The following is a 27,360-nucleotide window of genomic DNA, read 5'->3' on the forward strand; positions in this document are numbered from 1 at the left end:
TTTTAAAAAGTAATCCTAAAAATGGGAAATAATTCTGCAAGGAGTTGGGGGAAAAATGGGATTGATGGACTTAAGACTTCCAGGCTGGAAACATAGATTGGAGGATAAGGGAAATTAAACCGGGGAAGGGGAGGGAGAATTAGAATCCAAAGGCTTGCAACTATTTTCTGAATTGGTTTTCTTTTTTCTAATATATTTCTTATTTTTTTTTTTTACTTTTATTCTGTGTGCTTTTACTTTAATGGGAAAAAAGGGGGACATTGTGGAAAGAAAAGGGGGTGGGCTATGGGGAGAGATCTTTTGCTTTTTTTTATCAAGGGTGTTGCATAAGGTTTGTATAAATTTAAATTTGAACAATGGGGTATATAAATTGTGCTTTAAATCAGAAATAGAACTTGTGGAAACAACAATATGAAAGGGGAATACGGTAGGGGTGGGGGAAGGGGGGAGTCCCAGAAAGTGGATGTTTGAAAATAAAGTTCTGAATGTATCTTTAAAAAAAAAAAAAGAGAAACAGGTTGGAGGGGGAGGAAGAAGCAGCTGAAGGGGGAAATGGGGAAGCAGGGAACTGAGAGGGGGTAGAGAGGCTGAGGAGAGGGACTGATCCTGCTGACAGCCAAGGAGGAAGCCAGGAAGGAGACCTCCAGAGGCCACAGGACTCTTCTCGTCTAACCCAGTGGATTTGGTGCACCTTGCTTTGAAGACACTGGATGTAATTATTTTTTTTTACTTTTGTAATATATGTTTGACTTAAATAAATAAGGGTGCATCCCCTTTGTCCTTAGTGGTTCTTGCCTTCTTATCACAGGAGTTCCAGAGATTTTGAAGTTCCTGAGAATATTCACAGACACAGACTCTGCCCTGAATAGAAATCTTCCCTCACCCCTTCTTCCCTGGTGGGGAGTGGGAGGCCATTTTGGGGCCCGCCTCAGGTGTCAAAATGTATTGGGCTGGCCTTGGTGTGTGAGTTATGCTACGTACAATGGGACTTCACAGAAAACACAACTTAAGGTGACATTGGAGCACTGCACAATCATTTGCACATGCACACATGCAGATAATAGTACATCTAGGCAACACATGGAGAACTGAACTGATGGTTGCAAAGCATCTCGAATTATTATTCCTGTATCATTATAATTTTATTGTATAATCTTAGAAGGGTGTAGACTGCGTTGTATGTTAAAGTTTGGGCAGCTCCACCAGCTCCTTCATTGCTAAATGGGAGAATGGGTAGGGGTGCATGCCCACCTTGAAAACAAGCCTCCGTGGGGTGGGGATGAATTAAAAAAAAAGAATTATTTACTTGAAGGAGCGTCTCCACCCCCATCACTCATCACTGAGGTCCAGCTCCGAGGGCCTTCTGGCAGTTCCCTCATTGGGAGAAGTGAGGTTACAGAGAACCAGGCACAGGGCCTTTTCGGTAGTGGCGCCCGCCCTGTGGAATGCCCTCCCATCGGATGTCAAGGAAATAAACAACTATTTGACTTTTAGAAGACATCTGAAGGCAGCCCTGTTTAGTGAAGTTTTTAATGTTTGATGCTGTATTGTGTATTAATGTTTGGTTGGGAGCCACCCAGAGTGGTTGGGGAAACCCAGCCATATGGGCGGGGTAATAATAATAATAATAATAATAATAATAATAATAATAATAAATAATAATAATAAATTATGCTTCTTCTCCACCTTTGTGCCAGTAAACTGTGGCAGTGGCATCTAGTAGTAAACTCTTTTGCTTTTGAGGGGGCCTCCATTGTTACCATCTCCAAGAGGAAAAACTCAGGTGTTTTGGGAAAAGATTTTTAAGTATCTTTTTTATTTCATTAAATTCCCAATATTCCTTAATTATTTTACAGGACCACATGTGAATAAAAGATCCCTCAATTTTATTACACTTCCAACATAGACCTTTTTCTTTTTTTAGATATTCTCGCCAATCTGGTGGGTGTTAAATGCCATCTGTGGGCCATTTTCATCATATTTTCTTTTATCTCGCATAACATGCCGTAAAATTCATATTTACTTTTCCACAACTTTCCCCATAATTCATGATCAATATTGTGATCCACATCTTGTGCCTACTTAATCATGCTCGATTGCACCAATTCCTCTTAATTACCCACTCCAAGAGCAGTTTGTACGTTTTTGATAATACTTTTATATTTGTATCTAATAAGTCTTTGGTAAACTGAGACTTTTGCTCAGCAAAGCCGTTTTCCCTATCTGTCTTAAACAATTCATCAATCTGATGTAGCTTGTTATACAACAGAGACGGGGCGGGGGGGGGAGAGACTTCTGTCTTCCCCGCCACACGTACTATAAGCTCAAGAAGACCTCGTCCCTTCATTAAGTTACACCAAACAGCACATAAATTCCCTCAATAAAGTCTTGTCTTTCCTTTCTGTTACCCTATACCCTACATTGGTATACCGTATGACTGAACTGTGTATTTGCATGCTGATGCGCCATAACCAATCAGGAGTGTTGGAATTTGACAGCTAGCCAATTGAGTTTAAGCTACGCTCTCAAGCTTCGCCCTTTGCCGTTGCCTTGCAAGGCAGCTGTGCTCCAGCTGTTTGCTCCCTCATTAAGCAGCTGAGTGGAGCCCCGCTGCCAGAACAATGGACTGAGTCTATCGAAACCTCATTACCTTGTTAACTCTCTCTAAATCTACTACAATGTTGCAAGCAAAACCAAAGTATTTCCGCCAGACTATCAGCTTTAGGAAAAGCCTCAAAACTTTAGAAATTCATATAAAATCACTAGTTCCACCGGTTTGCTTCACTGCAACACCATTTGTGCTCTTGGTCCCCGCCATGATCCCTCAAGGGAGGAGCCAGGTACGCACTCCCCACCCAAGGAAGTGCCCATGGGTGACAATTGCTGGGCAAAAGCCCATCACCTGACTCGCCTAAGGGTACAGACATGCGAGAAAAGGCGATTGTTCTTTGGTTTTTGGGTACTTGAGATATGTTTGCCTGTGCAAATCCTATCTTTGGCTGTTACCTTGACTCATTTTCCTTATGTTCATCTCATGGTACCCTCCCTTTTTCTTGACGTTTTAGTGATGTCGCAATGATGTAGTGATGATGCTGTACGAACTGTATTCTGGGATGTGGTGGGAAGTTTTAAAAGTCAATGTCGCCTCTTTCTCGGGGTTCATTCCGTTGTTTGAACCTGTCGCGCAATAAACTTTCATCTAAGTCTACTGGCGGCTGTTTTGCTCCGGTTTGTGGCTGGGACCCGCGGGCTCTGCCCGACCAGCCGGGACTGTCGAGTAGCCTCTCTCCCAGAATTTCCCTAACAACCTGTAGCCAATCCATAACCAGATCTCTTGATTCCTTGAGATTTCTCAGTTTTGGCTCCTGTCCTGTAAGATCTAAAATTTCACTGTAAGTTGTTGTTCTTGTTAGTCGTTTAGTCATGTCCGCCTCTTCGTGACCCCCTAGACCAGAGCACGCCAGGCACTCCTGTCTTCCACCGCCTCCCGCAGTTTGGTCAAACTCATGCTGGTAGCTTCAAGAACACTGTCCAGCCTCGCTCCCAAACTTGCGCCTCGAGGTCTGCCTGGCGACCGATGCCGCAACCTGCGGGGAGATTTCCGATTGGTGGAATATTTTCCCCTCGGCCAATCCCGGCTCCCGCTGCTGCTGGTTCCGCAGGCGGGGCAGAGAGCTGCTCTCAGAGCGGCGGAGGGAGGAGGAAAAGGGAGCTTCGCTTTGGGGGGAGATGGGGGTCCTCCTCCGCTGGCCCCCCCTGATCCTGGGGGCGGCTGCCCACCTGCTGCTGCTCCAGGACTGCGCAGGTAAGAACTGTGCTCTGGGGCGGGGGGAGAAAATAATTTCCACTAAGCCCTTTGGGCAGGAGGGGCTTTGCGTGGGGCGAGGGGGAGGCCGATGGGGCGGCTGCTGCTTCTCCCTCGGTGGGGACCGCTCTTGCTCCTCTTGGGGGGCTGCTTCGGTGAGTCCCCCCGAGTGCCACAAGTCGGGGTGGGCAGAATGTGGGTGGGCAATAGAAAGAGAAGGGAGGGGTTGCCCACCGCCTAATCCGGATCCAGTCCGCTTTCGAGTCTCTCCTTCCTCCTCCTGATATTCTCATCTGCAGGAGATACTACCCTCTCTGCTGTTCTGGAGTCCTGCTCTCCCCCCAAAAGCCAGTCTGGGATTCAGTGGGGAGATCCAGCCAGAGGGGACTCATCGTAGTCCAGAATTGTGGTCTCCCAGCGCCCCCCCCCCCGGAGATGCCCCAGGGGGAACCCCCAAAGGAGGACCTGACAGCCACAGCTCCCCTCTCCCCACTTAAGAATCCCGGTCGTTTTTTAAAAAAATAAAAATCATTGTAAATAAATATTTTTATAAGGAAGCTTTGGGTTGGTGTTACTAAAGACATTGAACTCAGCAGAGGACAACCCTCCCCCTGGGCTCATTAGCTTTTTTGCTTAGCCTGTGAAAGATGCCTGAGGGACAAGCGATGGGGAGATGATGGTCCTTTACTGACCGAGTGCAGCCCATATAATCATTGCTTACAATGGAATAAAATCTGATCCCCGCCTCTCGCTGATTAGCTGACTCAATATTGGGACGTTAGCCTGCATTGTTGTAAACTGGCTAATATGACCCCAGTCGGAGAGGATAGACAAAATTGTGATCATTTTCTTGAAACCTTGGCTTTTAAAAATTGTGTGCTGGTGGAACAAGTTGCAAGAAAATATAAATGCCTCAGGCTTCGTTGGGAATACTTAGAGATCTCTATCGATGAACTCACTGAACCCTTTAGAATATTGGTTATTAGGTATTAGTTATTACTAATAGTGCCTGGCGTGCTCTGGTCCATGGGGTCACGAAGAGTCGGACATGACTAAACGACTAAACAACAACAAGTTATTACAAACCAGGGTGGATAAATGTTAATGATTTTTTAAAATCAGATTTAAAAAAAATTAAGTCGGATTTCTTTTATTTAAATCGGATTTGAAAAATAAAATGCTTTTCCAGGAAAAATATTTCTAAATATAGTTTTCTACTTAAGTTACATTATAGTCCAAAGGCTATTCATAAGGAAATAAGGATTTGGTAAATAAATATATGAAGCTCCCCCCCGCCCCCTCTCTGTGTCCTTCCCAGGCTGCTCCAGGCACTCCTTGCGCTACTTGTGCACGGGGGTGTCAGGGCCCAGTCAGGGGCTGCCCCTGTTCATTGCTGGGGGGTACGTGGACCACCAGCCCATTGTTCAGTATGACAGCGAAACCGAGAAGGCTGTGCCCCAAGTTTCCTGGATGTTGAAAGCAGAGAAGGACAATGCTCAGTATTGGGAAAAGATCACCCAGGAATTCCTCAAGCTGGATATGAAATTCAGCCAGTACCTGCTGGACCTACAGGATCAATACAACCAGAGCAAAGGTGAGTGGAGGGCAGGAAGGGAGCTCAGCCTCTCTCTCTCTGCCAGGTTTGTCCCTTCCAGGGGCAGGAGATGGTGCCTTGAGAGGGAGAATAGTGATTCCTAAACAGGGATAAGCTGCTTTCTCCCTGCCAGTCAGGCTCCTTCTGGGGTCGTTTGCCCACCTTTGGTCCCCACCTGCACTCGGCTCTCACCTGTGGCTCCTGGAGGCTTTCAGCCTGTGACAGCAGCCACAATCCTGGGAATCAGGTGAGGGGAGCCGATGGGTCTCAAAACTTCGGTGCGTTAGGGACGTCCCTGCATGCGAAGACAGGCTCTGGTGGGTTGAGCAGATGAGACCGAGAGTAGATCCAACAGTCAAAAAGGGGTTTTTTGCACAATCCATAGAGCAACATTTTTCAGCTGTGGGCCAGTCCACCGCCCCTCAGACCATGTGGGGGGCCGGACTATATTTTGAAAAAAAGAAAGAATTCCTATGCCCCACAAATAACCCAGAGATGCATTTTAAATAAAAGGACGCATTCTACTCATGTGAAAACACCAGGCAGGCCACACAAATAACCCAGAGATGCATTTGAAATAAAAGGATGCCTTCTACTCATGTAAAAACACACTGATTCCTGGACCATCCGCAGGCTGGATTTAGCAGCCGATTGGGCCGCATCCGGCCCCCAGGCCTTAGGTTGCCTACCCCTGCCATAGAGGGAAGTGAGGGGCAGATGGGGCTCATCCACCTGGGAAGGGAGCCCATCTAGGAGAAGGAGAATCCTGACCCTAAACCTCCACTGCCTAGTGGGATAGCTGCAGGAGGAGAAAAGGCGACAGAGTAAACCATACACACATCCAGAGCATAGTCCCTAAGGCGTTGGATGGCGCCTTGCATGACTCCTGCGGGCAAGACCTGCAGCCAAGCTGGTGCCAAACATCCTGCTCTGCTTTCCTTTGGACCACATCAGTAAGGCTGAGGGGATGTGTGCCTTGTTTAGTAGTATTATTGTTGTTGTTGTTGTTAAGGGATGCAGGTGGCGCTGTGGTGAGCTCCCGTTGCTCTGTCCCAGCTCCTGCCAACCTAGCACTTCGAAAGCATGCCAGTGCGAGTAGATAAATAAGGACTGCTGCATTGGGAAGGTAAACGGCGTTTCCGTGAACTCTGGTTTCCGTCATTCTGACCACAAGACCTGGAAAGCTGTCTGTGAACAAACGCCAGGTCCCTCAGCCTGAAAGTGGAGATGAGCGCCACAACCTCATAGTCACCTTTGACTGGACTTAACCTTCCAGGGGTCCTTTGTTGTTGTTTAGTCATTTAGTCGTGTCCGACTCTTCGTGACCCCCTGGACCAGAGCATGCCAGGCACTCCTGTCTTCCACTGCCTCCCGCAATTTGGTCAGACTCATATTTGTAGCTTCGAGAACACTGTCCAACCATCTCGTCCTGTCGTCCCCTTCTCCTTGTGCCCTCCATCTTTCCCAACATCAGGGTATTTTCCAGGGAGTCTTCTCTTCTCATGGGGTGGCCAACGTATTGGAGCTTCACCTTCAGGATCTGTCCTTCTAGTGAGCACTCAGGGCTGATTTCCTTCAGAATGGATAGGTTTGATCTTCTTGCAGTCTATGGGACTCTCAAGAGCAGGGGTGTCAAACTCAAATTCATTGGGGGCTGCATCAGCAGTTTGGTCACCCTCAAAGGGCCGGTTGTATTGGCCTAAAATATTTGAGCAGGCTGAGACCCCCGAAGTTGATGGGCTTTGACATTTAAATGGGGTGTGTGTGGCATGTGATAAATTATGTGAGGTTCGAGCTGGTCTTTGACCAGTAATAAATTATGATGATGATGATGATGATGATGTGAGGTGGGGCCTACCTGCCCCCCCTCAATATTTTATTCAGACTGACTCCCCTGTTATGAAAGATTACTAAAGCCTGCCCCTGTGGTGTGCAGGCCCAGTCTGAGGGCACCTTTACTGGACTGCGTCTTGTGGCTGGGGCTTGTCTGCGCCTTCTCTTCCTTCTCCGCCTGTTGCTGCCTCCTCCCTGTGCCAGGCGCTGGTGGGGGGGGAGAGATGTGCCAGTTGCACCCCAGTTTCTGACGGGGGCCAATGCTGCTTGTTCCTCCCTCTGCTTTTCAACACTGCAATATATCGCTACCGTATCACAACATCACTATCACAATGTTGAAAAGTTGGTATCGTCTGCTTATAGGGGCTGAGGGGCTTACTCAGTACGGACAGGGGCACTCCTAGGAATTTATTGGATTTCAAATCCCTGGGTTTCAAATCCCATTGAGGGGGGACAGGGGCGGACTTTGGTTATATGGCACCCACCCTGAGTGAGGACAAAATTTGGTGCCTCCCCCAATAGAATAAATAGGCATCATTATCATTATTTTGTGCTCCCTTGGCTTGGGGCAGGTGAGGCGCCCACACGGCCCCAAATCTGGCGCTGGTGGAGGAAGTACATTTCCACAACCGGCCGAGCTGCGCCTGTGGATCCTGCTGCCTGAGGCAGCCACCTCCCCTTGCCCTCCGTGGCAAGCCGAGGCTGAGGGGGACGTTCGCTTGCCCAGGCGCCGGGCTCCCGTCCACTTGCTCCGGCGCGCCCGCTGCAGCCCTGCTGCCAGTAGCCATTGGGGAAGGCGGCCGGCCGGGCTCCGGGGCTCGGTGGGGCCCGCCGGCAGAGGGTGGCGCTGCGCCTCGCCTGGGCGTGGAAGCCCTGCTGGCACGTTGTTTCCCACGCCGCGCGTCCGCGCCGCGCTCCCGCCTCCATCTCAGCTCGCTCCCTCCTGTCCTCCGCCTCCGCGCCCGCCTCGCCTGCCAGACTCGCATCCCTGCCCGCCGGTGGCGGTGCAGCGGAGACCGAGCATGGTGCCAGCAGCGGCTGCCGGGGCGCGCGGAGGAGCGTCCGGCCGGGCAGCTCCGCTCCGCTTGCTGCTGCTGCTCGCGCTGGGCGCCTCCTGGGCGGCGCGCCCGCCGGACCGGGGCGGCCGCCAGAGACGCGGCAGCCCGTGGGACGAGGCGGGCGGCCTGCGGGGTCGCGCCGGCGGGGGACCTCCGGAGGCGGCCTCTCTGCTCGCCACCTCCTTCGTGCTGAAAGGCGACGCGGCGCACAACCAGGCAATGGTGCACTGGACGGGCGAGAACAGCAGCGAGAACGGCGGCTACACGGGCCACATGAGGTCTGGCGGGCCGGATTTGGCCCGCGGGCCTTGTGCTTGACACCCGTGCTCAAGAGTCTCCTCCAGCACCATAATTCAAAAGCATCCATTCTTCGGCCATCAGCCTTCCTTATGGCCAGGGGTCCTTTACCTTTACCTTACTGTTGTTGTTATTGTGGGGCTTGACATGGGATAGAAATCTTGCTCTGGTGTTCTTGCCCCCCCCCAATTGACCTCTTGGGGGTCTCTTTCAGGCTTCCACACTCTGCAGCTCATGTACGGCTGTGAAGTGAGCCCAGACGGGCGCAAAGAAGGGTATTACCGGTACGGCTACGACGGGAGGGACTTCCTCACTTTTGAGAAGGAGACCCTCACCTGGACGGCAGCTGACAGAGAGGCCCAAGTGATGAAGAGGAAGTGGGATGCAGAGTTGGCCAAGAAGCAGTACCGGAAGGCCTACCTGGAGGAGGAGTGCATTGAGTGGCTGCAGAGATACCTGGACTACGGGAATGAAACTCTGCTGAGGACAGGTGAGATGGGTGGGTGGGGAATGGGAGTGGGGAGGAGGGCTGATGCATCGAATGGTAGAATTATGGAGTTGTAGAGTTGGAAAGGATCCCCAGGGTCATCTAGTCTAACCCCCTGCAATGCAGGGATCTCAGCTAAAGCATCCAGGACAGAGGGCCATCCAACCTCTGCTTAGACTTCTCCAAGGAAGGAGAGTCCACCACCTCCTGAGGGAGACTCTTCCACTGTTGAACAGCTCTTGCTGTTGGAAGGGTATTCCTTTTTTTAAAATATTCGGTCATACCTTGGTTGCTGAACGCCTTGGAACTCATACATTTCGGCTCCTGAATGATCAAAAACCAAAGTTGAGTGTTCCAGTTTTTGAACAATTTTGGGAAGCCGGATGTCTGGTGCAGCTTCCGCGGATTCCGATTGGCTGTAGGAAGCTCCGGCAGCCAATTGGAAGCCGCAGCTTGATTTATGAACAGAACAGAAAGCATTCTGTTCGAGAACCAAGGTACTACCGTATATATATAATTTTTATTAATTTTTTCTGTTTTACATTTTAGAATATTCATTTAAACAACCTTAAAATATCAATGACTTCCCTCCTTCTCTTTCCATGGTTCATTTTGCATACCGTAAATCCCTGCACATTTTACATGAAGTAAGCCATTCAGTATTCCAATATTACATCCATCAAAACTTATTTACACTGTAGAATTTATCTTTATGAAAGTTATTCCTGATGTTGAGTCTGAATCTCATTCCTGTCGGAGGGTGTAGTCGTGATTTCGCTACTTATTTCTCCACCCACCCACATCATATTTCAGACCAAAACTCTGTTTTGTGCAGGAAGGAAGTCTGGGAGTGGGTCACTTCAGGCTACAGTGTGTGGATGTTGATTTTTTAAAAAAATCAAAAAGAAGCCCAAATCTGCCTAGAACGGGGTGGCTGATAATTGTGGGTCAGAGGGACAGATTGACCCATGAGCAACTCCGGGAGCTGAAGCGGTCTTTGGACTGTGTGTCAAAAGTATAAAAACGTGGGTGTGGTTGGTAAAAATAAATGAGACATTTGAGGGGTTTCAGGTGTGTGGGTGTCATGGGCTGGCTGGATGCAGAGGACTGGTGGGAGGAACCAGCTGAGGAACCCTCAAGAGAAGAAGGCTCAGAGCTCAGGGAGTGGTGGTAGGACAATGATGAACGGTCAAAGGGAGAAGAGGGAGAAGACTGGGAAGTGTCAGAATGTGAAGAGGTAACAGGGCTTAGTGAGCTGTGAGAGTCTGTGGCAGAGAGCAGTCCAGAATGAGAGGCAGAAGGGGAGGCCGGAGAGGAGGGAGGCCGGGAGACAGAAGCGAGGCAGGCTGCTGAAGAATCCAGGGAGTCTCACCCTCCTGCTGTAACCAGCTCCCCTCCTCCCTGGTCTCAAAGAACCAGGAGAGGCATGAAGAGGGCAGAGGAGAGGTTAGCTTCATGCAGGCACAGTCTCAGATTGCTTCGGGGAAACACTGAGGGGGGGGGGACTTAGACAACTGTGGGGAAGTGGGGACCTTCAGTCTCCCCAACTGCCACACAGGGGCTTCAGATTGCTTTGGGTATCACAGGCCCATAGCAGGGAGACCCATGGGGTTTGTCTGAATAATTTCTTTTAAAAATGGACAAAGGTTTCACAGTGGAACATCTATGGGAACAGGTATGGGGACATAATCGGTCTGAGCCATGGGTCAATTCATCTATTGATGATATTCACTACAAAGACCTTAAGCATATTTGTGGAGGACAGGGAGTTGTAAGTCTGATGAAACACAAGGGAAGTTGATAATTTCTCTCTTCTGACCTTGTCATCTCTTGGGGATGTTGAAGGCATCAGTAATCGAATTTCAGGTCAGGATGGCACTGGATGACCACGTGAATTGCACCATCCATCCTGCCAGCTACTGGAGAGGTTCCTTTCTTTTTGGCAGAGCTCCCAGTGGGGAAGGTGACGCGTCAGGCCCTTCCAGACAGCCAGGAGTCCCTCATCTGCCAGGCCTATGGCTTCTACCCCAGAGAGATTGACACCACCTGGAGGATGGACGGGAAGGTCATGGAGCATGCCACTTTCCGCAGGGACGTCGCTCCCAATTCCAACGGGACCTACCACGCCTGGCTCAGCATTGACGTGGATCCCCAGGACAGGAACTGCTATTATTGCCACATAGAGCATGTCAGCCTAACACAGCCTCTGGTCTTGGCCTGGGAGGAGCCTGGTGAGAAAAGACAGGAGAGGGGCAGGAGGAGGAGTCAGAGAATCACAATAGAGTTGGAAAGGACCTCAAGGGTCATCAAATTTATCCCCCTGCAATGAAGGAATCTCAGCTAAAGCATCCATGACAGATGACCATCCAACCTCTTGGATGGCCTTCTTTGCTGGATTCTAGGAGGAGAATGCCCACCTAGAGTCGAACGAGGGACTCCAGTGCTATCATAGTCTAATACTCCATGTGACATCATCCATACTTTGGGGGTGCAAAGGAGATGTGATTTAGGTTCAGGGAAGTGGGGAGGGCATGGTGTTCAAAGAGTGGAGTTTGAAGAGTAATCATTGGAAGGAGAGGGACCCTCTCTGGGAGGTGAGAAATCTTACCGGTTTTATTGATATAATTATGGGGTGTTCCATGAGGTTGCTGAATGCCACTCCTAATCTCTGAAGCCATCTAATGGTGAGTGATGGGTTACCCTAGAGGGGAGGGCATTTTTGAGAGCACTGCCATAGCACATTGCTTTGCGCATGGGAGGTCTCAGATTTGGTACGCAGCATCTCTCCTCAAAAAAAAAGATTGCGGGATGTATGGATGAGGCTTTGGGAGCTGCCACCAGTGTCTGAACAGAAATATCTTTTGTTTGCTTTTAGCCAAGGGAGGCCATTCTTCCGCCACTCTGGAAAACGTTGCGTGGGGCGTTGTGGCTGCTGTGGTGGTACTGGTTGTGGTTGCTGCTGTGATCTTCTTTGTCCGCAGTAAGTAAACACTGGATGGATTTGCTGGGTTTTGTCTGTCCTGACTGAGAATGTGCTGATGGCAAAGCCTTCCTGGCAGCTCTCTCACAAGTTTCCCCCACCCCATAAATGACCTGTGGAATACCAACCAGAAAGTACCCTAACTGTTCTTCCCCACTGCCTCCTGCCCCCTATTCTGATATGTTTGGGAAGCAGGATTCATGTGGGTTACATAATGTAATAATGGTTCCAAAATGCCAAGGGGCTGGCAAGTACCTGTCATCTAGACCCACGATGGAGAATTTGTGGCCCTCCAGACTCCGATATGGACCACAATTCTCATCAACCCTGACAGTTAGCCATGCTGGCTGCTGGGAAGCAAAGTCCAGCAACATTGGCAGAGACACAAATATCCCTGACCTCTAGCCCAAATTTGCACAGGGATACTAAGCTGGAATCTACACACATATAAAAAAACGTGGTGAAAATGAAATACGGTTTTTTAAAACCGTTTTGAAAAAGGTATTGAATTTGGCATAGCTCGACTTCCGGGTTGGCGCCATCGCCGAATGGCGGACTCCCTCCGAGCTCCGGAGGGAGCCGGCTCGGCAGGGGCTGGGTTTTACCGCACCGGCGATGCGGGGACCCTTAGAAACCACGGCCACGGGGGCCGTGGACTTGGAGACTCGGCTAGCACCGCTAGCGCCCTCCCGACTCGTGAAGGAGCCTTTTTAAAGGCTACGGATCGGGTGCCGGGGAGAAGCGTGGTGCTTTGAGTCCTCTGCCATCCCTGCCGAGCGAAGCCGCATGCCATCCGGCGGAGAGCGCTGACTTCTTCCATTGAGAATTTGGACTTTTAACAACAACCCGTGAGTAAATTGGAAATCGGGTTTAAAAGAAGAAAAATTTTTTGGATTTGAGACGAGCGGGGGGGGATCTAAAAAGGAAGTCAGTCCCCCTCCCTATTGTAGACATTTTAAAACAAGGATTGGGAAGCCAAGGCCCAAAAAGAACGGTATCTTTGCTAAAATCAAGAATTCCATGATGGGAAAGTACAAGAATTGTGCTGGAGGAAGAATTGAAGGAGAAGGAAAATGCACCCCCCTCCCTGGGAACCGGGGCGATTGAGGAGTGAGCCTGGTGAAAAGAGCCGGTGATTTTGACAGCTGTCAAAGTAGCTGTCAAAGTCGGAATTTTAAAGAGGATTTTATTACAAGGACCTTGCTGGTCAAATTTGTTACAACTTGATATAATTTGTTATGACTTGAATACAAAATGGCGAAAATACGGAGAACAATCGGATTTTTGGAAACAAAGTTACAACAACCCCCCTAGAGGAGCTTCGGGACATTACAAAGATGGGCGTAAGCCGGGAAAAATACAACACTTCGGAATTTCACAGAACTGGTTATCTCCTGGGAAAGCTGCAAAACTGAAACTGAATCTCGTCTACAGGGTGTTTAGACTAAAAGGAGACAACAGAATACTTTACTGAAGAAGGAAGGGACTGAACGCAAGTTTTTGTTCCTGAATAACAACAACCCATGTAGAGTTACTAAACTTCTGAATAAGAAAGTTTTAGCAGCGGAACAAGAGGAAGCTGGACTATAACCTTGAAAGAACAATGGGGGGAATTTTATAATTTGACATTTTTAAAGATTTAGGAATTAATTTTTAAAAAGTAATCCTAAAAATGGGAAATAATTCTGCAAGGAGTTGGGGGAAAAATGGGATTGATGGACTTAAGACTTCCAGGCTGGAAACATAGATTGGAGGATAAGGGAAATTAAACCGGGGAAGGGGAGGGAGAATTAGAATCCAAAGGCTTGCAACTATTTTTTGAATTGGTTTTCTTTTTTCTAATATATTTCTTATTTTTTTTATACTTTTATTCTGTGTGCTTTTACTTTAATGGGAAAAAAGGGGGACATTGTGGAAAGAAAAGGGGGTGGGCTATGGGGAGAGATCTTTTGCTTTTTTTTATCAAGGGTGTTGCATAAGGTTTGTATAAATTTAAATTTGAACAATGGGGTATATAAATTGTGCTTTAAATCAGAAATAGAACTTGTGGAAACAACAATATGAAAGGGGAATACGGTAGGGGTGGGGGAAGGGGGGAGTCCCAGAAAGTGGATGTTTGAAAATAAGGTTCTGAATGTATCTTTATAATTTCTTTTCTTCTCTTTCTGTATTTTGGAAACTTCAATAAATATTATTTAAAAAAAAAAAAAAAAATGAATTTGGCATAGCTCACTGTCGACATCTGGTGTCACATTAATATATGACACTTTACAACACATTCAAAATGTTTCATTTGCAGCTGTATAACTGAGCCCACGGTACAATTGTTGGCGATTGAGTCGCCGTGTGTCCTGTAGATCTGTGATGGTAGCAATCTACAGCTGGGGTTTCCAACCCTTCTCGAACAGTGGGGACATTTCAAATGTCATGAAAGCGCTGTGGGCACCAGAAATAAAATGGCAGCCATGGCAATGGACCATAACACATTTTCAGCAATTCATATAACATTAAAAAGAGATACCTCCCCTTCTTTCTTTTTTTTTTTTGGACTACATTTTGGATGTTTCCCTATTTTCGATATTGGATTGGGCCGACAAGCGGCTGAAGAGAACAGAACCGTTAAGGCCCGGATGGAAGAATCCTGGTGGAGCCTTATTTTTGAAGTAGACTGAGTTCTTTTTTGGTTACAATTTTGGTTACAATTTTGGTTATAATTTAGTTGTAATAGGTTAAAGCTTGTTTGGCTATAACTGGATATAATTCGGGGGGGGGACTTGCATTATTATAAAAACACTCCCACATTCCTTAAGACAATATTTGGAACCATTTAGATATAACAGAGATATTTGGTTATTTGATTTATTTGACCATTTGATTCTATACAGTGGGTACAGTGGGTTATCCAAGGTTGTCAATCAGTGGAAATTGTTATAATTCAATATCGGGGTCACGAGATTAGAAGGATTTAAAGTGTCCAATTAATGGTATTTTATTTTTATTTTTTTCTTTTATTTTTCTCTACTCTCTCCCTCTCATGTGTATATATGTAGAGTAATTAAATTAACTTGGGAGGTAATATTGAGTATACAACAAATATTGATACAGTGGAAGAATTTTGGGCCCCGCCTCTGGTTTTTTCTAAGGGTGTTGGGAACTGGACCCAATAAGCTGTGTAAAAGGAACTTCCTGAAGCTTACAAAAGAGGTTTGTTTCTTTGTTTCTGGAGATTCTAGGAAAAACAAAACAAAACAAAAAGACTGTGAGCCCTTTAAGGGAGAGATTTGCCTGAGTATGTCGGGGAGAGATGGGAAAAAGGGGGGAGGGACTCCAGGGGAAAGGAAGTCATCACGTCAAGAAGAAATTAAAGAAATTAAAGACCTAAACATTCTATATTTAAAAATAAAAGAAGAATTTAAACAAAATGAATTACACATGGAAAACAAATTAGGAGAAATGCAAGAGATGATTGATAAAAAGATAGAGGGGGCAGTTGGAGAACTCTCAATTAAGATCCAAGAGCTGTCAGCTAAATCTAAAATAATTGAAGAATCTAATAAAAAAATGCAGAAAGAGATGAGAGAACAGAAAAAAGAGACAGAAAAAATAAAGGAAGAAATGAGAGAAGTAAACAAAATACAAGAAAGGATTTGGGATAATTTAGCTATGACAGAAATGCGTCAGAAACAGCTTCATTTAAAATTTAGGGGAGTAGGTGAGGAGATGAATGAAGATATAAAAGAAAAAATGACTAAAGAATTATCTAAGTGGCTGGGAATAAAAGAAGAAGATGTGGCCTTCTCTATAGAGAATGCATTTAGAATAAAGGTGAAACCGCAACAAATCAAGTCAAGGAAACTCCTTGGAGATTGTTTAGTGATCTTTAATTCAATTGAGATGAAAAATTTAATCCTGAAAACGAGCTACCAAAAAAAACTTATAATTGAAGGTAGACCTATTATTATTTACAAAGAAATACCAGTTAGGTTGTTACGTAAAAGTGAAGGGTACAGACAAGTGGTAGGTGTCTTAAAAAGAAATGACATACAATATAGATGGGAGTTCCCTGAAGGGGTCACCTTCTTCTATAAAGATAAAAAATTTAAGTTGACGGACACTCAAGAGGTGGAGAAATTTCTAAGAAGGTATGAGAAGGAGCTTGGCAAGGCCGAAATCAGGTTAGGAGACAGGGGGGAAAGTAAAGATGAGAGAAGAAGAAAGAAGGAGAGGGGAAGTGAGAAAGATGAGAAAGAAGAGGAAGAAGAAGTTGATGAGGAAGAAGCCGCGGTGGGAAAAGATGCGGCAGAAGAGGAGGAACTCTTAGGGAACAGGGGTTCCAGACTATAAGATTGGTAACCCGGTTAGAGTAAATAAAAGTTAAACAAACAGCATCGCTGAAATTTCTGTCCTGGAATGTGAATGGGCTAAATGAAAAACTTAAAAGGAATAAAATTGAGAAGGCTTTGAAAAACAAGAACTATGATGTGATCTGTTTTCAAGAGACACATGTAGCCAAAAAACATAAACATATTTTGATAAATAAAAGGTTGGGGGTGGAATTTATTAACTCAGATGTAAATAAAAAAAGAGGAGTAGTTGTTTACGTTAAGGAAAAATGGGACCCCGTATTAACTTGTAAAGACGATGAGGGAAGAATACTGGGAATACAACTTAATCATCAAGGGGAAAAAATCAATGTGGTAACAGTTTATGCCCCAAATACAAACAAAGCAGAGTTTTTTGAAAAATTGGAACAAATATTACTAGATTTGGAAAATTACAAATTAATTCTACTTGGAGACATGAACGGTGTACCAATACCAGAACTTGACAGAAGTGGAAAAAAAGGGGAAATCGAATCAAGGGAAGCTCCCAAGATCATTTAGTAATCTTGAGGAAAATTTAGATTTAATAGATATATGGAGGCATAAAAACCCAATAACGAAGCAGTTCACACATTTTTCAGAACCCCACCAGAGTTGGGGTAGAATTGATCAGATTTGGGTGTCACGTGCATTATCGACAAGAATAACGAAATGTGAGATCCAGCCTAGAACCCTTTCTGATCATTGTCCAATAGTTTTGGAAATAAAACGTGAAATATCGGGAGTGTACAGGTGGAGAATGAATGAATATCTATTCGAAATTGACGAGGTGAACGAAAAGGCTAAAAGTACTCTGAAAAATTATTTTGACTTAAATCTGAATAAAGAAACCCCAATTAATATAGTTTGGGATGCGAGTAAGGCAGTGTTAAGGGGTTTTTTAATACAACAAAACAATTACAGAAGGAAACTTAGAGAACAAAAGAAAGAAGAAATTATTACCCAACTGAGAGACTGTGAGAAAAAATTAACAATAAACTCGGGAGATGAAAGGACTAAACAAATAGTTAAAGTGTTACAATCACAATATTCAGCATTACTAAACCAAGAAGTAGAATGGAGAATTAAATCCATGAAGCAAAAATATTTTAAATCAGCAAATAAAACGGGGAGATTACTGGCGTGGCAATTAAGAAAAAGGAAAAAGCAAAATGTGATTAATAGAATAAAATCGGGAGATATGAAAAATAAGTCATGTCAGACGAACCTGATCTCGTTTTTTGACAGAATTACAAGCCTGGTAGATGAAGGGAACGCAGTGGATGTAGCCTACCTTGATTTCAGCAAGGCATTTGACAAGGTGCCCCATGATATTCTTGTAAAGAAGCTGGTAAAATGCGGTCTTGACTATGCTACCACTCAGTGGATTTGTAACTGGCTGACTGACCGAACCCAAAGGGTGCTCATCAATGGTTCCTCTTCATCCTGGAGAAGAGTGACTAGTGGGGTGCCACAGGGTTCTGTCTTGGGCCCGGTCTTATTCAACATCTTTATCAACGACTTGGATGATGGACTCAAGGGCATCCTGATCAAATTTGCAGATGACACCAAACTGGGAGGGGTGGCTAACACCCCAGAGGACAGGATCACACTTCAAAACGACCTTGACAGATTAGAGAACTGGGCCAAAACAAACAAGATGAATTTTAACAGGGAGAAATGTAAAGTTATGCACTTGGGCAAAAAAAATGAGAGGCACAAATACAAGATGGGTGACACCTGGCTTGAGAGCACTACATGTGAAAAGGATCTAGGAGTCTTGGTTGACCACAAACTTGACATGAGCCAACAGTGTGACGCGGCAGCTAAAAAAGCCAATGCAATTCTGGGCTGCATCAATAGGAGTATAGCATCTAGATCAAGGGAAGTAATAGTGCCACTGTATTCTGCTCTGGTCAGACCTCACCTGGAGTACTGTGTCCAGTTCTGGGCACCACAGTTCAAGAAGGACATTGACAAACTGGAAAGTGTCCAGAGGAGGGCAACCAAAATGGTCAAAGGCCTGGAAACGATGCCTTATGAGGAACGGCTAAGGGAGCTGGGCATGTTTAGCCTGGAGAAGAGGAGGTTAAGGGGTGATATGATAGCCATGTTCAAATATATAAAAGGATGTCACATAGAGGAGGGAGAAAGGTTGTTTTCTGCTGCTCCAGAGAAGCGGACACGGAGCAATGGATCCAAACTACAAGAAAGAAGATTCCACCTAAACATTAGGAAGAACTTCCTGACAGTAAGAGCTGTTCGACAGTGGAATTTGCTGCCAAGGAGTGTGGTGGAGTCTCCTTCTTTGGAGGTCTTTAAGCAGAGGCTTGACAACCATATGTCAGGAGTACTCTGATGGTGTTTCCTGCTTGGCAGGGGGTTGGACTCGATGGCCCTTGTGGTCTCTTCCAACTCTATGATTCTATGATTCTATGATTCTATGATAATAGAAGATCCAGATGAAATAAAAAAAAAGTTTCTCCAATTCTATGAAAAGTTGTATGAAAAAGGAGAGGAAGATAATGTAGAAATAGGAAAATACTTGGAAGAGTATAGAGGGAAATATTTAACTGATGAAGAAAGAGCTCAATTAAACAAGAAGATTACAATGGAAGAGATTAATGAGGCTATTAAGAAGATGAAACCCGGAAAAGCACCCGGACCGGATGGACTGTCAGCAAAGTATTATAAGGTTTTAAGGGAATATCTTGCTCCGGTGCTTAGTGAAGTGATTAATGATGTTCTACAAGGAGGGAAGATTCCAGATTCATGGAGAGAGGCACACATCACATTAATACCAAAAGCAGATGATGAAAAGATGGACGTAAGTAACTACAGGCCGATATCGTTACTTAACTGCGATTACAAAATCTTCGCAGATATTTTGGCGAACAGACTCAGGAAATACTTAACAAAATCTATTCATAAAGATCAAGCGGGATTCCTCCCTAACAGGCAATTAAAAGATAACGTTCGGCATATACTGGACATTATTGAGTACTTGGATCTTAGGACCGACATTCCTGCGGCGATGATTTTTATCGATGACGAAAAGGCTTTCGATAATGTTTCTTGGAGGTTTTTAATACAATGTATGAAAACAGTAGGAATAGAAGGACCATTTTTGGAAGGTATTAAAGCAATATACTCAAGCCAAAGGGCCAAACTGATAATTAACAATAATCTCACTAATTCTTTTACAATTGCGAAGGGCACGAGACAGGGGTGCCCGTTGTCTCCCCTTTTATTTATTATGGTTTTGGAAATAATCGCAAATAAAATAAGGAAAACACCAAAAATAAGAGGTATAAGAATTGGAGAAAAAGAATATAAATTAAAGGCTTACGCCGATGATTTGGTATTGTCTTTAGAGGACCCAATAGAAAGTGCCAGTAATGCCCTGGAGTTATTAGAGGAATTCGGTAAATTGTCTGGGTTTAAGTTAAATAAAATAAAAACTAAGATCTTAACAAAAAATTTGGCCGAAGATGTAAAAAACCAGCTAGAACTAAAAACAGGTATTAAAGTGGTGAAAAGGGTAAAATACCTGGGAATATGGATCTCCCCGAAAAATATAAATTTAGTGGAGGATAACTACACTAAGGTCTGGAGAGAAATTAAGAAAGACTTAGATATCTGGAATAGGTTAAAATTGTCCTGGACAGGAAGGATGGCCGCGATTAAGATGAGCATTCTTCCGAGACTACTGTTTTTATTCCAGAATATCCCGGTAATTAGAGGTACGGCATGTTTTAAGAATTGGCAAAGAACTTTAGCTAAATTTATATGGCAAGGGAAAAGGGCAAGAATTAAATTCAAACTCCTCACGGATCTAAGAGAAAGAGGGGGTTTTGCAGTTCCGAACTTAAAACTTTATTATGAGGCCGCTTGCCTTTGTTGGATAAAAGAATGGGCCATTTTAAAAAACACGGATTTGTTGGATCTAGAGGGATTTAACATTAGATTCGGCTGGCATGCTTATTTGTGGCATGATAAAGGAAAGATCCACAGAGGCTTCTCTAATCATATCATTAGAGGCTCGTTATTAGAAGTTTGGAACAGGAACAAAAAGCTGATTGAAAGAGACACCCCTTGGTGGCTTTCACCAATTGATATCTTAACAACAAAAAAGTTAAATCTGGAATGTGAAAGATGGACATACGAAGATCTCCTAGTTAAATCAGAAAGAGGGTGGAAAATTAGACCGTACGAAGAGCTAAAGGATAAATTAACTGGATGGATACAATTTCACCAAATTAATGCGTTATGGTACGATCATAAAAAAATAGGAATGAGTGAAAAAAAGTCCAGGTACCAGGTGGAAATCTTAGAAAGTAATACTAAACTTTTATCCAAAATGTATAACCAACTGTTAGACTGGGATACTAAAGATGAAGAGGTGAAAGGAGTCATGGTCAAATGGGCCAGAGACCTTGGATATAATCTGGAGTTTGACAGATGGGTAAAACTTTGGAAGAAAGGTATGAAGTTCACAGCATGTGCTGCTCTCCGAGAAAATATGGAGAAAATGATGTATCGTTGGTACATCACCCCGGCAAAACTGGGGAAGATGTATAAGACCGGAGACAGCACATGCTGGAAATGTAAAACTAAAGAGGGTAATTTCTTTCACATGTGGTGGACCTGTGACGAAGTGAAAAGATTTTGGGGTCAAATTTACGATGAATTAAAAAGAATACTGAAATACACCTTCCCCAAAAAACCTGAAGCGTTCCTTTTAGGTATGATCGGAGAGGAGATCAAAAATGAAGACCAAACATTCTTTCAATATGCAATGGTGGCCGCCAGGATTTTGTTAGCGCAAAACTGGAAAACTTCCAATATCCCCACCATTAGAGAATGGCAAATGAAATTATATGAGTATATAGAATTAGCTAGAATGTCACAAAAAATTAGGCATCAAAAAATCGTTAAGTTTACGAACGACTGGAGTAAATTTGTAAGTTACATTGAAATCAATCTAGGTATTACCAAAATCACAGTGGGCGGAATCTAAAACCTGCGATGTAAAGAGCTGATATAATACAATCTGCAGATAAGCTATGAGTTTATTTTGCCTAAACTGAGATGGAAGGAAGTCAATTGAGTGATGTTATGTTGGTTTGTTTGTTTTATGTTTATAGGCGTTGTTGTTGTTGTTGTTTGTTTGTTTGTTTGTTTGCTTGCTTTTCTTCTTTTCAGTCTTTTTTCTTTTTTGTATTGTTTGATGTCGTTTCCAAAATATCAATAAAAAGATTAGTAAAAAAAAAAAAGAGAGAGAGAGATACCTCGCCAGCCAGTGGAGACAGGAACAGGAATTAAACTTGTATGGCACCTGTGAAGGTCTTTCTTGGAGTCTCGGAGGCAGTCGGAGCCCTTGGTCAAGAACAAGCTCCTTCTTGCTGCGCAGTGCGAAACAGCTGCTGGAGCAACAAGGGTTTGCCCGCTTCCACCCCAAATGATATTTTGTTGAATATTTTGTTGAGAGAAAACAAGCAGCAGGGTTGGGCTTCCTGCTTCCCCAAGTGTCCCTTCCTGTTTTGTTTGTTTGTTTGTTTGCTTGCTTGCTTGCTTGCTTGCTTGCTTGCTGCTTGTAGGCCTTGAGTACCATGAAAGCCTTGCTTGCAGTCTCTTGTTGGGGCAAGTGATGGGGGGAAGAGGAAGCAGCAAAGTAGACTCCACTGGTTGCTTAGCCAGTTTCTGCCCACCAGCCACAAGTAACATGGAATGTCAGATTTCAGCAGCGGCCTGTGCAATGCCAACATTTTGAATCCCCGCCTCTCACGCTCCATCCTCTCCCTGATCTGATCTTCTTATTCTGTTTCTGTAGAGAGAGTACGAATGGAAGCAGCCTATGAAAGAACGTTAAGTGAGTGACTCCTTTTTCCTTTGAAAAGTGTTTGTTTTTGTTGTTGCATGAATATATTGGTGACCACAGGTGCCAGAATGGGCAAGGGTTCAGTCATCAGGTTCGCCCTGGAGATTTATAGCAGCCACTAAGTGCTAACCGCCTGTGATATAGTGGTCACAGTAGGGTTGGCATGTGTAGAGCTTTTATTTGCACGATAGCCCAAAAGGTTGTTGAGCTCGCCCCCCAAAAAACAGCGACAGAGCTGACAGAGACAGAGCACAGGTTGCCCACATGCACACAGGTGGTTTTTTTTAACCCCCACAGACATTAGCTTAAAAGTGTAAAAATCCCCCCAGATGGGCATGTAGACCCCCCAAAAGAGGACATGTTGGGGATTTCCAATACAGTGGTACCTCAGGTTAATTCATTCTGGAGGTCCACATAACTGTTCATACACACACACACACACACACACAGTGGTACTTAAGGTTAAGTACTTAATTCATTCCGGAGCTCCGTTCTTAACCTGAAACTGTTCTTAACCTGAAGCACCACTTTAGCTAATGGGGCCTCCTGCTGCCGCCGTGCTGCTGGAGCACGATTTCTGTTCTCATCCTGAAGCAAAGTTCTTAACCCGAGGTACTATTTCTGGGTTAGCGGAGTCTGTAACCTGAAGCGTCTGTAACCTGAAGCGTCTGTAACCCGAGGTACCACTGTACGTATGGCAAGCGTAGGTCAGAGGTAACAGGCGGCCAAAGACCCATCACTATTTCTGTAGCAGGGTCTCTGTCTCCAGCATCCCATAACCACCCAGTGAGCATGAAAGGAGAGTGTGTGTTTTTAGCCACAGTCATTTCCAAAGCTAAACATTTAGGAACAGTGAAAAACACAAGGCACTTCCGTTTCAGGAGAATGGTGTGTGACAGGGCCAGCCCACCCAGGAGGCAAGGGGAGGCGACTGCCTCAGGCGGAAGGATTCAGCAGGGCAGCAGATCCCCATGTCAATCTTTCTCCCTCCGCCCTGGATGTAAATCTTCCCTCACTCCTCCTTCCCTGGTGGGAAGAGGGATGCCATTTTGGGGCCTGCCTCAGGTGTCAAAATGTATTGGGCTGGCCTTGGTGTGTGAGTTTTGCTACGTACAATGGGACTTCACAGAAAACACAACTTAAGGCGACATTGGAGCACTGCACAATCATTTGCACATGTGCACGCGCAGATAATAGTATATCCAGGCAACACATGGAGAACTGCACTGTTGGTTGCAAAGCATCCCGAATTATTATTCCTGTATGATTATAATTTTACTGTATAATCTTAGGAGGTTGTAGACTGAGATGTATGTTAACATTTGGACTTAATGGGGCATGGAGGGGTATGTGTGTGTGTGGAAGCAGAGGGGAAACGTGCAAGTGGAAATGAGAACTCACTCCCTAAAACACAGGCAGTGATACGCACTCTCCTTATTTTCTCCTTTTTGCAGCAAGCAGCCAGGAGCCCGCCAGCTCCACCAGCTCCTCCGTTGGTAAGTGGGGAGTGGATGGGGATGGATGACCTCCTTGAAAACAGGCCTCCGTACGGAGGGGATCATTCTTTTGGTGATGGGGGGCTTCTACTTTCTGGGAATGATAAAACAATCTGGAGTCGGCCACAAGTGAGAATAACATCTGCACACACATACGCTAAGAAAGCCCATCTCTGCCGCCGTCTGATTTTGTGGAGGATCTTGTTCCTCTGTTACTTTGAATTTATTATTTATTATTCAGTGTATATCTCCTCCCAAGAAGCCCAGGGGTTCTACCCAGGGTCTGAACAACAGAAAGGGCTTTATATTCCGGATCGGGCTGCTTAGCGTCCCTGTGTATTTCCCACCTTCCCTAAAGGGAGAGGCTTGGCTGAGTTGCTGGTGCCTCCTCTGGAAACCTTAAGTCTTTGCTCTGAGTATGTTTATTTTTAGCGTGGCTTGATATTTGAAGGGATTGGAGCAGGCGGCCTCTGTGCCATCGAATGCCCCAATACTGACAGCTTCATCATGCTTGTTCCTCTTGTTGCTCCTGCAGGGGACATTCAAGCCAGCGCAGAAATAGAAATGAGGAATTTTCAACGAGGAGGGAGGCCACCTTCAGATGACTTCTCTTTATGAAATACCTGCCTCCAAACCTGCCCATCCCAGCGGGGAGAGGCCTCCAGGCTGACCGGCTCCTCAGGGCTGCTTTGAGATGGGAACGTGGTTGGCATCCAGAACTATCTCCCCCTCTGCAGTGAAAACAACAGACAACGCAAAAGAACAAAGGGACAGGAATTTGACCTCTGAGGAGTCAAAACCCATTTCAGCCTCTCAAGACACTCAGTTAAGTGACCTTAAACTGGCCGTCCTGCCACCAAAGGAACAGCAAATGGAGACTGCAAGGCAGAAGGGCCAAATTACTGTTGCCCAAGAGGTTTGGTGCTATCAGCTACGGACTGAATTGGGAAAAAGGGTTTTTTGTTGCCCCGTGACGGGCATTGTTTTTATTGTTGTTCATTTATTAAATTTGTATGTTGCCCTATACCCGCAGGCCTCAGGGCGATTCACAGGATAAAATCACAACCCAATAACACCCCCAAACACATTTAAAAGGTGTGCTGCTGAGAGGGGCTCCAGACTCAGGGAAGAAGCCATCCGGCCTCCTTGCCAACTCTGTTCCTAGGTGCCCTGGCCAGGCGGGACGTTGGTGCTGAACCCAGAGGAGGAGAGCGGGAACTCCTAGGGCAAATGGACTTGCCTCCAGTCTGCAGGCCAGAGAAGAGGCCCCTGCAAAACCAGAGGCCTTTCTCTTGGGTATTGTCGGCCAGGGGGTGTTAAAGACGGATATAACTTTCTTTATGTATGCTACGACAGCAGCTAGAATACTCATCGCGAAGTACTGGAAGACGCAAGATCTACCCACACTGGAAGAGTGGCAGATGAAGGTGATAGACTACATGGGCCTGGCAGAAATGACGAGCAGAATCCGAAACCAGGGAAAAGAAGCGGCGGAAGAAGAATGGAAAAAATTTAAGGACTATTTAAAGAAACATTACAAAATTAATGACAGCTAGAATGATGTTGGACTAAAATAAATGGTTACTATTAGTAATGGTTATGACAAGGATAAAAAGGATGATTAGCTTAAATTTATAGTAAAATAAGGGAAGATTTGCTGAACAATTGATTAGAATTTCGAATACAGAAACGGGAGGCATGGGGAAGTCGAAGAAGAAAGGTTTAAGAAATTAGGATATGAAATGGTACTTGTTTTTTGTTCTGTTTTGTCTTTTGTTTGTTTATGTTTGTTTTGTTTGTATGAATATAAAAACTGTTTAATAAAAAATATTTAAAAAAAAAAAAAGAGAAGAGGCCCCTGCAGTGCAGACCTTTTTGGTCGTCTGCTTTAATTTCATACTGCTGAAGCCGTTATCCAGTCGATGTGGGTGATGTATTATTGGGTGGGGATTGGAAGTGTGTTTCTTCTGCCCAGAGAGAGAAGTCACAGGAGGAAGACAGGAAGTTCCCTTACATTGGTCCATCTAGCTCTAGACTGCCTGCACTGACTGGCAGTGGCTGTCCAGGATTTCATAAAAGGTTCCCTCCTGGTCCTACCTGGAGATGCTGTGGATTGAACGTGGAGCCATCTGCATGCAAGCTTCCAGCCCTGAGCTATGACCCTGAATGGTTCTCCTCCACTCGTTTTATTCTCCACAACAACCCTGTGAGGTAGGTTAGGCTGAGAGGCAGTGACTGGCCCAACGTCACCCAGTGAGCTTCATGGGCGAGGGGGGATTTGAACCCTGGTCTCCCAGCTCCTAGTCCAGCACACTGACGGTTACATGACACACACCAGCTCCCAAATCCTTCCGTTTCCATGTCTCTTAAGGTGCCCCCTTCCTCCTCCTTCCCGCTCCCCTGGAAAAAGTTCTGCCATACCAAAATCAGATTCTCCCGACTGCAATTCAGTGTGGATCTTGGTGCTGCCCCAGACCTTCCGCTGCTCACAGACACGTGGGGTGCTAGTGGCCCAGGAAAGGGTGTTATCTGTGGCAGCTCCTAAATGGTAGCATCTCTGCGCACAGAGGTGGGTCTGACTTTACAGCTTCTATTGTTTGCTAAAAACACTCTTTGCCCTGCCCTTTGGCACCTGAGATATGTCCTTTTGAGATCCACACGACCACTGTGACTGGGATTTATAAAAACGGATTTTATTGTTGAATTATAAGGCCTGCTGCTGAAATGCAGGTAACGTTTGACTTTTCCTTGCATGCTGCATTTATGTTGCTCATTTTCAATTCCTGAAAGGTGTTTTTTTTTAAAAAAAAATAATGAATGAATGGTTTTCAATCTCAATAAATTCAGCGTTGGAATATCTCTTCCTCCTCCCCTTTGATTGAAATGTGTGAGTTGAGAAGGCATCAGGCGGCACATACATTTTGTGAAATCAGTCAATCATAACAGCATTTCATTTCTTGTGGAAAGTGCTCAAGCTCTGTCTATGGCCAGCCCCCAGTGGATTCCCTGCAAGAAATGGTGAAATGGTGATTTATATTTCCCGGGTGAGTAGGGGGACCATGGCATTGTAGCAGAAGGACCATCGCCAGATGGGGTCCAGCATTTGGATGGGAGGGGGAATCGCAACATCCTTTTCATAATGCCACTACCAGGTGCCACTGGGGACAGTCTGGTCTCACTGGGAGGTGGTTGAAGCTTCCTGGGGCTGTTGGAGTGTGAAGGCCTTCTAGGGCCCCTGGGGAGAGTGCTGTTTTTCTAGAAAAAGGGGTGCTGGAACTCGCCATGAAGGCTGCCCTTATTCTCTTAGGATGGCAAAGGTGCCCACCTGAGAGGTGAAGGAACTGAGTTCTGGCTGTGAGAAGGGGGGAGGAGCCCGAAGATGGCGGCTGTAACAACTTCTCCTTCATTAACCCTCCGGATTACAAACCTTTTATAGCCTTTTATAGCTTTTTACAGCCGTCTTTTTAGCTGTTTTTATTAGACTTTTAAATCATTTTACCTTTGTTAGAAGTTTTAATCGTTTTACTTCTATGGTTGGCCAATATACGTATCAACAAGGATATTCAAA

At 45.3% G+C, this 27,360-nt stretch overlaps 4 protein-coding genes across 6 annotated transcripts in view; all 4 read left to right on the plus strand.

Moving 5' to 3' along the window:
• Positions 1 to 784, plus strand: part of LOC310757058 (major histocompatibility complex class I-related gene protein-like) — a 32,484-nt gene extending 31,700 nt beyond the window's left edge. The window contains exon 9 of the mRNA XM_083602178.1: positions 518 to 784. The gene's annotated coding sequence lies outside the window, so the exon portion shown is untranslated. The remainder of the gene's footprint in view (positions 1 to 517) is intronic.
• Positions 1 to 27,360, plus strand: part of LOC310756634 (uncharacterized protein) — an 820,367-nt gene that overhangs the window by 314,215 nt on the left and 478,792 nt on the right. The gene's annotated exons all lie outside the window — the stretch shown is intronic.
• The window catches only part of LOC310757015 (class I histocompatibility antigen, F10 alpha chain-like), a 72,789-nt gene continuing 49,098 nt past the window's right edge, over positions 3,670 to 27,360 (plus strand). The window contains exon 1 of the mRNA XM_083602096.1: positions 3,670 to 3,805. Within this exon, the coding sequence (XP_083458222.1) occupies positions 3,730 to 3,805 (76 nt within the window). The 5' untranslated portion in view covers positions 3,670 to 3,729. The remainder of the gene's footprint in view (positions 3,806 to 27,360) is intronic.
• Positions 3,860 to 26,651, plus strand: LOC310757027 (major histocompatibility complex class I-related gene protein-like). Its single transcript, XM_083602117.1, has 9 exons — positions 3,860 to 3,960; positions 5,124 to 5,399; positions 8,802 to 9,077; positions 11,021 to 11,305; positions 11,950 to 12,054; positions 22,249 to 22,287; positions 23,751 to 23,792; positions 24,328 to 25,057; positions 25,647 to 26,651. Exons 1-8 carry the CDS (start codon positions 3,897 to 3,899, stop codon positions 24,408 to 24,410), a joined length of 1,170 nt encoding a protein of 389 aa, XP_083458243.1. The 5' UTR covers positions 3,860 to 3,896; the 3' UTR covers positions 24,411 to 25,057; positions 25,647 to 26,651.

The sequence above is a fragment of the Podarcis filfolensis genome (genome assembly GCF_964270895.1).
Source record: "Podarcis filfolensis genome assembly, chromosome: 2".
NCBI classification, from domain to species: Eukaryota; Metazoa; Chordata; class Lepidosauria; order Squamata; family Lacertidae; genus Podarcis; species Podarcis filfolensis.

Coding starts and splice junctions, on each gene's coding strand:
- LOC310757027 (XM_083602117.1), top strand. CDS start 3,897: ATGGGGCGGCTGCTGCTTCTCCCTCGGTGGGGACCGCTCTTGCTCCTC. Junction 3,961..5,123: donor CCTCTTGGGGGGCTGCTTCG/GTGAGTCCCCCC, acceptor TGTCCTTCCCAG/GCTGCTCCAGGCACTCCTTG. Junction 9,078..11,020: donor TGAAACTCTGCTGAGGACAG/GTGAGATGGGTG, acceptor TCTTTTTGGCAG/AGCTCCCAGTGGGGAAGGTG.